The sequence below is a fragment of the Pocillopora damicornis genome, chromosome 12 (genome assembly GCF_964200805.1).
Source record: "Pocillopora damicornis chromosome 12, jaPocDami1.2, whole genome shotgun sequence".
Taxonomy (NCBI): Eukaryota; Metazoa; Cnidaria; class Anthozoa; order Scleractinia; family Pocilloporidae; genus Pocillopora; species Pocillopora damicornis.
Window position 1 is genome coordinate 4,189,397 of NC_142681.1, and position 11,693 is coordinate 4,201,089.

Below are 11,693 nucleotides of genomic sequence, written 5' to 3' on the forward strand. Positions count from 1 at the left end.
TCGCTGAAACCCCACACTATTTTAAAATGAAGTGTTATTTTAAAAGGTAAACTAGCCATTGTCTTCTTTAACAAAGTAACTGTTTGTATGATGAATATTATGAGGTTATATAGAAATATTACTGACCCCCCATTGTTTGTGGAATGGTCACTGACCTAGTTCATTTGTTTTTTTAACTGATTTTGTTTGATATAAATCACAGTCAAATAGATTTTGTACTCATTACAGACTGACAAAAAAGTCTAAGAGTGAATTCTTACGCCAGTCTTGTGCTCGCGAAAAATTTTATCAAAGAAAAAAACGGTGAAAGATATTATGTAACAATACTAAAATTCGCAATTTGAAAGCTAACTAATGCAAAATGTATCATTTTCAAAAACCTAGAAGAAGATTCTATTAAAACTCTGAGAAAATACTTGATGAATGCCGCGATTAAAATTATAATAAACATCCGCGCAGTTCATTATTCAGTAGCATTCACGTTAGATTTTGTACTCATTACAGACTGACAAAATAGTCTGAGTGAATTCTTACGCCAGTCTTGTGCTCGCGAAAAATTTTATCAAAGAAAAAAACGGTGAAAGATATTATGTAAAAGTACTAAAATTCGCAATTTGAAAGCTAACTAATGCAAAATGTATCATTTTCAAAAACCCAGAAGAAGATTCTATTAAAACTCTGAGAAAATACTCGATGAATGCCGCGATTAAAATTATAATAAACATCCGCGTAGTTCATTATTCAGTAGCATTCACGTTACACCAGTACGGGCATTACGAGGAAGTATTGTTAGTGTAACGTGATCTCAGGTACTAGTCCATTTCAAACAAAATCTAAATCATGAGGTACTGAGATTTTCTCAAAAAAAACCTTAAATCAGATATGTTGACGCTGATAATGATTCACGTTACATTTATTCGCTACCATTTACAGCTGAAGGAATGAAAGAGTCAACTTTTTCGATCGTTCGAAAATATAAATAACAAATCCAAAAAAACATTTTCACGCTCAAATGCGGTGATTTTTTTGTTTTGTTCAAAAATAGCGGCCTTTCACGTGCATGAAAAACAGATCAAACTTGCTAACAACTCCTTCGACTTGCTAATGTGTTATGAACGTGCCTGTGGCACATGACATTTTTCTTTTCATGTTGCAATTTACCGCCTCGCTGACTTGCCAAGGATATTTCCATTTGACAACGAGTCAGAGGTAAGCAGGAAAAACAGAATTTCTTTGCAGAAGTAAAACCTGAAAGACGAGCTGTTGTTGCAGAGTTTATTCTTTTAGGGCAAAACTAACTGTCGCAATGGCAAATATTCATGTTTCACCTTTGGCTTCTCCTTCCTTGGAGTGTTTATCACCAGCGGAACTGACGAACGAAGAAAGTGGACAAGTAGAGCAAGTGACTCCAAATCAAGATGAAAACGAAAATGATGTATTTAAAGGAGAAACGAAGGCATTGGGGAGAAAGAAAGGTTTCTGTAGATTGATTTTAAAATTTTCCTCGGATTAGCATGGTTGGCAGGGTATTCGAGATTTTGAGTTCAGTTTTAGATTGCAAACAGCTGTGAACGGGACGCGCCTTTAATTTTAAATTGAACAAGACCAGGTCCTACGCTAGCGCCAGTCGATGTCTGAAAGAGTATACTTCCTATGGAATCTCGTGCAAGAACGGACCTTTGATGTTTTGAAAGAGATATTTGAGGCTTGGTAGCCTGTTGCTACACGCTCTAAATTAATTCTTCACTTGTTTATAGAAAAACAAAAAGTCGGAACTCTAAGCCTTCTACTCCTAGTTACAACATAGACGTTCATTTAATACTTCACTCACACTCTAAGATTTGATAATCATGAGTAAAGAAAGAAATTTGAAAAATTCGGTCGGGAAGTCTCAGAAATATTCGAACAATTCCGTCAATTGTTCGGTTGAAACTTCGAAATCACACAAATCTAGGCTCCTGATTCGTGTTTATCATTGACCTTGCTTGTAATATGACATTTTGTTCTCAATTGGCAGGCCAATTCGAGACACCGTCAGGCACCTTGACCACTTTACGTCTTAGCGCTGGTAGTGAAGACGCCAGTCAGACCAGCAGTCCAAAAAGAAGTCCCGTATATTGTTTCCATTCCTTTACATACGGGGTTAGTGGGTCGAGCGAGACTGGAACTGGCTTGCATGATAGTGGAAAGACATCCGCTGAACTTGATAGTAATAATACTTGCGAGAGTGAAAGCTTTGATGCCGATTCTCCCAATGTCTGGCGCACAAGAATGGTCGTGGATCCGGAGGGGACAGAGTCAGGGTCACCCACAATCCTTCATGGGGGGAACTTCGGAATTGGAGCATGTCCCTCAGACGGTTTGCTAGCAATTTATACTTACCATTCACTAAACTTGAGATAGGTTCAGATTTTTGAATAGCATTTGCTAGTTATAAAGAAGGAATTCCTGACGAAATACAGCTGAATAAGTATTCTAGCTCAAAAAAGAACTGAAACTTTCATGCTTGTCTTTCTACGCAGCCTGTTTTTTTTTTCTTGTCCTGGTCAGTCTATCCTCTTTTCCATCTCGTATCTGTATTTCTGGTGCCTTTGTCTGCCTCTCTATTTTTGTTTACCGTTTTCCTACTTGACATTGACTTGACATTGACTAACTACTTTTCAAAGTTAGAAGTTTGACTCTGAACCGACGCATAAAACCTTGAAGTGTCTAATTTCTCTCTGATATTCTGAAGCACGCTGGTTATTTACGCCATATTAGGGAATAACTGATGATCGGCCAGTCTTGCACACCGAAAACCAAGCTTTGTGACACTACTGATTGCTTGGAGGTTATATTCTTCCGCTGAGATATGAAGTAAATTTTTTTCAGACTCTATGTCGTTAGAAGAAACCAACAAAAAAACCAAACCCTCCGAAGCTTTTCAGGCGGAGATTCACGTCAAACTCCAGAACTCAAACGATGCCCTCGATAGCGACACCAAGGAAGCGACAACTGCACCGAAACTGCTCTCCTCGACAGACGAAGACCATTCAGGAGAGGCAAATGGAGAGGAAAATTGCGCAAAGCCTCCTGTCACGAGACCGTCACCAGAAGGCGCGGAAAGTTCTGTAGTTAACACCCACCAGACCACAGTTTCTTCACAGAATGGAAATATTACTAGTTGTTTCATGGTGCCTAGCAAGCGAGTTATCTCCGATCATCAGTGGAGTGAGATCGTAGGAAGCCCATCAGGTGCTATAGCCGTAAAGAACTACTGGATGTCAGGCGAAGTCATGCCGGAAGGTAATACGACTGATATGATCAAAATATATTTGTACTTTGCTAATGAGTGATAATCAATTCCTTCTCCCTGCAAATCACACACACTTTGCTGACCACACATAGTTTAATGAGCAGCTACCCTCTCTCGACCACTTTTTTTCATTCTCCTTTGTTTTAACTAGAAAAAGAAGCTGTCGATGACGATCGCGCACCACTGATACGTCGAGAAAAATCTTACATGAGAAACGCAACTGAGATGAGCTCGGAGGAGGAGGAGGAAGAAGGAACCTCTGTGACGTGCTTTCCTTGCAGGGAGTGCCGTATACTATGAAATTGTGCGGCAGGAGATCTACCTCGCTACAATATGTGAAAAGACTGTTGTATTTTGAGTAAGTTTAGTGATATAATTAGCGAAGAGAAAACGGAATCCATCTGAGTGAAAGCAACAACTTTAAACTTGAAGAATAGAGACACTCTTCAGTGTAAATTAATTACCTATTGTGGGTCACAGAACAGGTAGGAAAATAATTAACTGATAAATACGTTGAATAAAGCAATTCGGTTGCGGTGACCTGAGAATCGTTACGCTGTAAACTTTCTTCCCGTTACCTCTCTACACCCTAACACCAGAATCTATCTTCTCCCTACTGTTCTTCATAAATTTTCTATGATACCAACGAGGAGAATTTGAATTTGTAGGAGCCTCTTCTGTTAACAATCATTTCCGCTATTCCCATGATCTTAATGTTCAGTACAATAGGGAAACTGTCACGAATAATTAGATACTAATCACACTTAACCCTGTTTGTTTGTTTGGTATCCATATTCTCTATACTCTTCTATATGTTTCTTTGGATCAATATCAGTATCCGGGCAACTGCCCACCTACCCCTCCCCTAACCCAACATTAACCCTAACTTGCTATCTATTGACTGTTGTTGGGTTAGGGGAGGGGTAGGTGGGCAGTTGCCCAGATACTGATATTGATCCGTTTCTTTTTGGTACTCACGAAGAGAATTCATTTATCAATCAAAACTTCTTAGGTTGACGGTCATTTCCTTCATCCTCATGATCTTAGATCTGAAAGACTCAGAAGTATTACTGTAGAGATGAGATGCTGGTCGCTCTTAGGGTTTTAAGGGTTAAGGGTTGGAGCAGATGCATTCTAGGGCGTTGCTAACGGCCTGGTTTAATAGGTTACCCATATCAAACACGCAGCAAATCACTCGAGCTCACCACATGAAACTTCAGCAAAATTTCTCCACTCAATGCATTAACAATTTAACTCCCAGGTCAAATTTGAAATTCTCCTTACTGTCAACCATAAAATTCTTGTTTGTTCAGACAATTTAGTACTGGATCAACTAATTATCCCCAAATTGATTTTGTCTTTATTCTCATCACTGACCTGATATTTAATTGATATTGTAAGGAGAAATTCTGTCTTGGTCACTCGTGGGAGTTAAAGGGTCAAAGAAACCAATCAAAAAATTATCGAGGCAATCCCTATCATCATTCACAAGTCTGAAATAGCTAAAACGACAAGACAACCGAGAATTAAACGTGGGATAGTAGATTCTGCCTATGCCAGAAGCGCAATTATAACGGCGTAAACTATTGCATTTCTAAAAAATAAATTTTATTACTTACTTTCTTCAAGTTTACAAAAATATTCTGAAAACGAAGCAGTACTCTAATATCTTAATTACCCCACTACTTAAAATCACTAAAGCACTTCCCTTGCGGGAAAATTTTAAAATTCCTTCAACTCTTCGACAGTCTGTCTCTGATAACTGACTGAACCCCCGGATTTTTTACGATTGCATTACCGGTACATCAAAAAATGTTAATAGAGTGCTTCAGTTGCTGCACTGACAACATGCGCGTTTGTTTGCTTTAAATATTTCGGACGTGGCCCTTGGGTTCGCGTGAGGGATGCAGTTGGGGAGGGGTGGGGAACAAGCAGATTAAAAACTCATTCTTTACCAACGGTATACCATAAATAGCACTCTCTCCTGACTAAAAGTACGCAGATTCGGAGAAACCTCAGGTGTTCCAAGAATGTTGACACCCTTAAAGAGAAGAGCAAACTGGTTCAATGCGAATTAAAGTCTTAAAAATTCGCGAAAATCGTGAATTCAGGGACATCTTCCTTGAACTATCGGAACACAAGAAACTGGGAAGTCCCCGCATAACTGTTAGCGAGTCGCTTGCCATCTGGTGTAGGATCAGAAAACGCTACCAGCTCTCTAGGAATAATGCAGCCATAAATAAAGTTTGTTCTAGGGGAGATAAAAAAGAGAACTCGATGAGAACTCAACGTAATAGCAGCAAAACAATCTAAAGCGCGGAAAAACGCAGGCGACCAAGTCGTGATTAGTTTTAGCTAACACCTGATTGGTTGACAGGATGGCGCGAATTTTCTAGCCCAATCACGGAGCGTAAGGCGGTAAAACCAATGCCATCCCAGATCACTTTTGACACTAGATTGGAAATTACTCTACGAACTGATTTTGATAGGGAACAATCCCCTAGTTCTCACCTTACACAGTCCAATAATCTCGTGGCCACTTTCTTCCTTCTGTACTGACTGTGAACCCATATCCTGCTGATACCACACTGTGCTGACTGAGGGGTGGTACTTTCGAGAAAACAAACAAACAAACAAACAAACAAAAAATACACGTGTTGATGTGCAAAACAACTTCATGATAAAATTCATTCAAATGGCAGGCATCACTGATTTCAAAAATAATGCTAAAAGATTCAAAAGGAAATTCCATCGTGATAATTTATTACAAAATATGTTACATGAAAGGAACCTGAAATTATATATATTTATGGTAGGACTACACTGCAATTCTGAGAATAAGAAAGATGAAGCCAGTCCTGTTCTCTGATGAGCTCCTTATTCTGACTTTTGGCTATCACTTAATAAAGAGCAATGATTGAGAAACCTACAAAAAATTTATTTCTAATAAGTTGTCGCCAAGTTTCTTGGACCTGATTGTACACAAAATTCAACAGCAAAGCAGTGCTTTTCATGCCAGGATCTAAAATCATTACATGGAGCTGAGACACGATTAAAAATATCAATATCTTTTTCTTCTTTGTACCCCATTTTCAAAATGAACATGAAAAGTTGGACTGGATCATGATCCATTTTATATCATGGACTAGAGCTCAAGCCTAAGTCTCTAACAACAATAAAATCATTAACATGCTGACAAGCTGCATGTCACTTGATACCTGCAACACCAGGCTGCAATCTGTTTTTCTGGGGTAGAAGATTCTCCAGGTGATGGCAACACAGGATAGCCCTGAGGAAAAGACATTTACTGAGACATATCTTTGCATGTTGAATCACAAAGTAGAAATGCAGCCGGAAAGAAAAATGAAAATTCTCATCATACTGTAAGTTCATACCTGATCAATCTGAATTGCAACAGCACATCCAATGACTTTTTTTCTTGTTATGAAAAGAAAAATCTGTAAACAAGACCATAGGACATTTTAATTCCTAACTGTGTTGAATGTAGGCAACAATCAAACTGGCCCCTGGTCTGTCAGCCAGGATATCAGATTATCAAGAGATTTAGGGCCCATTATATTCAAATGAATTTTAGCTGTGGTTCAATAAAATCACATTCTAAACTATCTTGAATTTAGCTGAATCTTTTGTCTGAACATTTATTTTTGTGAACAATGTCAAGAAGGTCATAAGCTAGCAGTAGAAGGACATTAATTTACTGAAAACAACCCACCTACAGAGATTACATGAGGCCCTCTGATTGCATAAAACAGCAGTTTGGGTTAGACCTCATGTAAATAACTGGCCCTTACATGTCCTCCTCTGAAGTCAAGGTTTAATATCTGAATCTATAAGAATCCTATGTATATGTACATTGAGTTTTGTAATTAGTCTTAATCCTTTCTCTGAGAGAAAATCCAGCATTTTAAATGCTACACTACCTTAATTAATTCACTTGTAAATATCCTAGAATTATAGCAAATAACCATAAATTATCTCTTAGCTTTAATTTTATACTTTAGAAAATTGCTGGTAAGTTCAAACAGCACAAAGAGCTTCACAGTTTTAATGCCTATCTTTTTTTATGATTGACTGATTTGTGATACACACTTTTTTTTCTTTTTATATGAAGAGAAAGACAGGATGTCCAGGAACTTGATCATATAACCTTTCCTGACTGCAGCAGTACTTGATTATCACTAACCTTAGCTCCAGATCTTCTGTAAGGTACATCTGCTACAAAGCCTAACTCGCTGTCAACAACTTTGCGGACCTCTTCAATCTAAAATTTGACAGCAAAGTTTAAAAACTCATCAAGAATTTAATGAATATTTTTAAGAATTAGTGGTTTGTCCTTTCACTCCCAGAAGTGATAAAAAAAGGAAAAACTCTTTGGAAAATTAACACATTTTCTAGGATAAATGTGACAAGAAGAAAGAAAAATAACAGCTTAGGGGGTATTTCTTTAGCCAACAAGGGTCTGGGGTTAGGTAGTTTATCAAACCTTTTTGAGGTGGAGGCGTGGGTCATCTGGGCCAACCATAATTACTCTGCCATCATGGTACTCTTTCACTACACACTCATTTTTCCAGCCCTGACAAACAAAATAAAAGATATAAAACTTTACATCATCAGATTTTAAAAACTAGATAACAGATATACCCTACCCACTTAAAACCAAAGTGATAATAAGTTTCATGGTGAATTTGCACCCTTTAATAATGGTTAACCTCTCTTTTGAGACATATTTGGGTACCATCTCCTTCAAGAAACAAATTTTGGTCCTGAATAAAATTTTCTCTAGCTCAATGAAGCCAACTCACAGCTGAAGAAAACCTCTGCCTCTACTGACAATGTACACTTGTCACAAAATGGCATCAGAAATACTAAAAAAGATTTTATGAACATTAGAAACTCCATTTCTTTATTCTTGGAGATGCGAATGTTTCAAGTGAAGTGGATTCTATGTAACAGCATGTACAGCTTAACCAGTCATTGGAGCTAAGTGTTGCTAAGATCCAATCTTCTATTCAAAGTGCATTTGCAGCTGTATATAACTTACAGTAAATTTCAGTCCATTGACAAAGCTCTTGTGATGTCTAATGTGAGCAGCTTCATCATCAGGCTGGGCTCTAGTATATACCATACCACAGGTAGGGCAAGTAACATGTCCAAAGTCTTTTTGGCCCAAGTCCTGACAACAACAACAACAACAACAATGACAACAACAACAACAAAAGTAAAATAGAGTGAAAAAAGGTTGCAGTTTTAGGTTTCATAAAATGTAGACATTACCGAAGTCAATTTTCATGTGGATTGTTCAAGCACATGTGGTTGACCTCATTGCTAAATGAAGATTAGCAGTATACAGTTGAAACATCATGATCCCTATACTCATCCTGAGACAAACAAGGATATTTCAAGGCAAAATAGCAGACTTAAATACATTATCCAGAGACTACAATACCTGACATGAACAAGTCTCCATTCAAAGCAAGTGATTTTTAGTGTCTGAACTGGAGGTGAGATCTATCTTTATGAAACCACAGTGTTGTATTGAAACAAACTATTTGCAACTTACCAAATACATTTGTTCTTGCTTTTTTCTAGACTTTTTCTTTCCTAGAGTGATTCTAATAAAATTTGCAAAAAAACAAACATATTTCATAATAGTAAATATTGAGCCATTCTAAAACTAAACATGCTTCTTTATAGAACCATTCAGCGCAAGTTTTCTGAATAACCCCACACTTCATCATGGATACAGTTCTTTGATAAACCAAAATCATGGTAGGAATGATAGGTTACCTTTGGGACCAAGGCTTTGTTTTAGAAAAGAGAGGGGTTACACAGAAATATTTCCCTATTGAGTAGCAGCATCAAATACACTGTCCATAGCCATTGACTAGTGAAGCATATATTTGAAGCTGAAAGCTTATAATAGTAGACATCATGTAGATTTTCTGAAACACATGCAATAGGCTAGTCTCTCCATGATACATAGACATACAGCCTTGAACCCAACCTGTTTTTGCTCTCCAGTGAATTTTCTGCAGATGAGTGTCCAGTTGAAGAAGAAGGAACCCCATTTGCAACTGTCTTTGTTTTGCACTTTGGACCTGGTAATGATCTGAAATATCTCATAATGGAAGCTTGATGCTCAGGAGAACTTTTGGATGAGCTGGATTCATCTTCCTTGCCTGACAATTGTGGTGTAAAAACACTTTCAGCAGCATCTGGAGATGATGTTGAAAGTGAAACACTTGACCTCGAGTCACTTACATTTTCATTGTAATCCAGCAGTGTCACCTCTACCCTTTCATTTTGTTCAGTACAAGTCTGGTGAGAGTTTATTGTGTGATGTGTTATTGCAATTCCTTCTTCTTCTTCGCCAGTGCTCTCACTAGATGGCGTTAATTGTACTGGTGATACATTGCTTGAACTAGAGAAGTAGTATTCATTTCCATTTTTCTGTAAGCAAAAGCCATCCAAGACTGTGCCAGGTCCACTGCAAAGACTTGTCTCTGAACAAGTAGATTCAACTTCACTTATAACTGATTTTGCTACATCTATATTTGATTTTGGCTTCCTGCAGATAGGAACAATTCCTCTTTCTTCTGAATCATAATCTGATGGTGGTGTTACAACACCTTCATGGCTATCTTTGATTTCTTTAACAGTTTTCATTACCAATTCATAGGGTTCTTTTTGGTTCTTGCTTCGAATATCCTTATGATCAATGTCAACAAGAACATCCTTGTCATTAACATCTGAGTTCAATTTGTCTTTATTGGTCATATTTTTGTGCTGTTTAGTACCACTAGTAGTTCTGCGCTTTTTACTAACTTTTTTTGAACTTCTTTCCCTCTTCAATTTTCTCTTCAATCCACACAAGTTATTCATTGGCAAGTCTTCATTTTCTTTCGACAAGTTTTTTTCACTGTTTAGACCAAATAACTTCATATTTGGAGTGAAATTTTTGCTCCTTGATCCATAAAAGCCAAGTGGGGTGAAGCCATTTGATTGCAATTGCAAAATCTCACTGGTTCTAATTTCTTCTGATCCATTATAGTCCTGGCTGTTAGTAATTGTCCAAGATGTTGCATCATTTTGTATGTGAAGACAATTTAGGTCTTCCTCAGGTGACTGAGATGTCTCACTATTGGATGACCCTTCAGTTTTAGAAGCAAACATCTCACAGTCAATATCTGTGATCAGATCAGATGGGGTTAGCCCAACTGCCACTTTCTGTGCCATAACTTTCAGTCTACAAAAAGTAAACAGACCTAAAATTAATAAGAATGTGAGTAAACAAATAAGAAACTGTAAAATAAATGCAACTGGGGAGATATTTACTTACAGGGCAAACGGAATATGGAAAGATTTATCTTTGACCCCATACTTTTCTGAAACAAAGCTGTAGACCCAAAGGCATACTATTGACCCTGGCAACGCTTTCTTTTATCCAGAAACTGTAGGCATAGTGAAGCAAGAAGTTGCAAAGAAATCTTGCCCAAAATTTGATATGTTTATACCAAACGAAATAAAATCTATCGAACGATTTACCATATTACCCAGAGCTGCAAAATACGTATATATTATACATTGTACAATCTATTGAATGTGTATACTGTCTAGATAACTAAATAAACCCTCATCACTCGTTCTTCAGCAAACGATATACTATACACAGTTCACCAAAAATCTTCATAATGACTTTGATAATCAATCGGTGCGAGGAAAAAATCGGATTTACAGAACTATATATTGCTAATCGGATTTATGTAATTCGAAACTCGGTTAATGATAGACTTCAAACATCACGGCATGTGTGCAGCAAAACACCTACCTCTCGGTTTGACTGATTTGTCTGATATTCCTACCAAACACCGCAGGTTTTCTTGAAGAAGCCGAAATCTTCCCTTTGGCCATTGCAAGGTTTCATTCGTCCGGACGGTGGGAAGTTCGAAATAGAAATGACGAAGAGATTTTAAGGAATTATGCTACAGTGACAATGATCTCAAATCGATGGCCTGACATTTGTTTCTTCTGAGAAAGAACCAAAGTTCTCCTATTATCATTAACTTGACAATGGTACCAATTCTCTGGAAGCCGAACGAGTCATTCAAACAGGGCATTGCTTTTCCTGTCATCCGCCATTTTGTCGCTTTTCGAACATGGCATGAATTTTCGCGCGCAATAAGCTCGTAGGGAGTTATGGGTTGTTGAACAGCTGGGCATCCAGGCCTGTTTGGAAGGGAGGGAAAGGATTAATCTCTGATTTCCGACTTGAGATAAATTATGACATTCCTGTGGGAAATGTACCGTAGTAATGAACAGCATGGTGTATGTTGTTTTCCTTATGAAAGAGGAAAAAGTACCATTTCGTACACTTTTC

General features: G+C 37.7%; 2 protein-coding genes across 3 annotated transcripts; one reads left to right on the forward strand and one right to left on the reverse strand.

Annotated features, from left to right (window-relative positions):
- Window positions 1-1,172: 1,172 nt before the first annotated feature.
- Window positions 1,173-3,835, forward strand: LOC149036135 (uncharacterized). Its single transcript, XM_089190152.1, has 4 exons — window positions 1,173-1,475; window positions 2,018-2,359; window positions 2,872-3,285; window positions 3,447-3,835. The coding sequence occupies exons 1-4, from the start codon at window positions 1,307-1,309 to the stop codon at window positions 3,593-3,595; spliced, it is 1,074 nt and encodes a 357-aa protein (XP_089046278.1). The 5' UTR covers window positions 1,173-1,306; the 3' UTR covers window positions 3,596-3,835.
- A 1,046-nt stretch (window positions 3,836-4,881) lies between these two features.
- Window positions 4,882-11,519, reverse strand: LOC113686104 (uncharacterized). Of its 2 annotated transcripts, none has more exons than XM_027203710.2 (10): window positions 11,145-11,519; window positions 9,321-10,562; window positions 8,877-8,928; window positions 8,358-8,489; window positions 7,800-7,889; window positions 7,500-7,577; window positions 6,691-6,753; window positions 6,514-6,584; window positions 5,807-5,905; window positions 4,882-5,546 (listed from the first exon to the last, which is right to left on the reverse strand). In XM_027203710.2, the coding sequence occupies exons 1-10, from the start codon at window positions 11,225-11,227 to the stop codon at window positions 5,423-5,425; spliced, it is 2,034 nt and encodes a 677-aa protein (XP_027059511.2). In that variant the 5' UTR covers window positions 11,228-11,519; the 3' UTR covers window positions 4,882-5,422. The 2 variants fall into 2 exon arrangements, with proteins under 2 accessions (XP_027059511.2, XP_089046279.1); XM_089190153.1 differs by having other exon boundaries at window positions 9,321-10,581; window positions 11,145-11,497.
- Window positions 11,520-11,693: the final 174 nt, after the last annotated feature.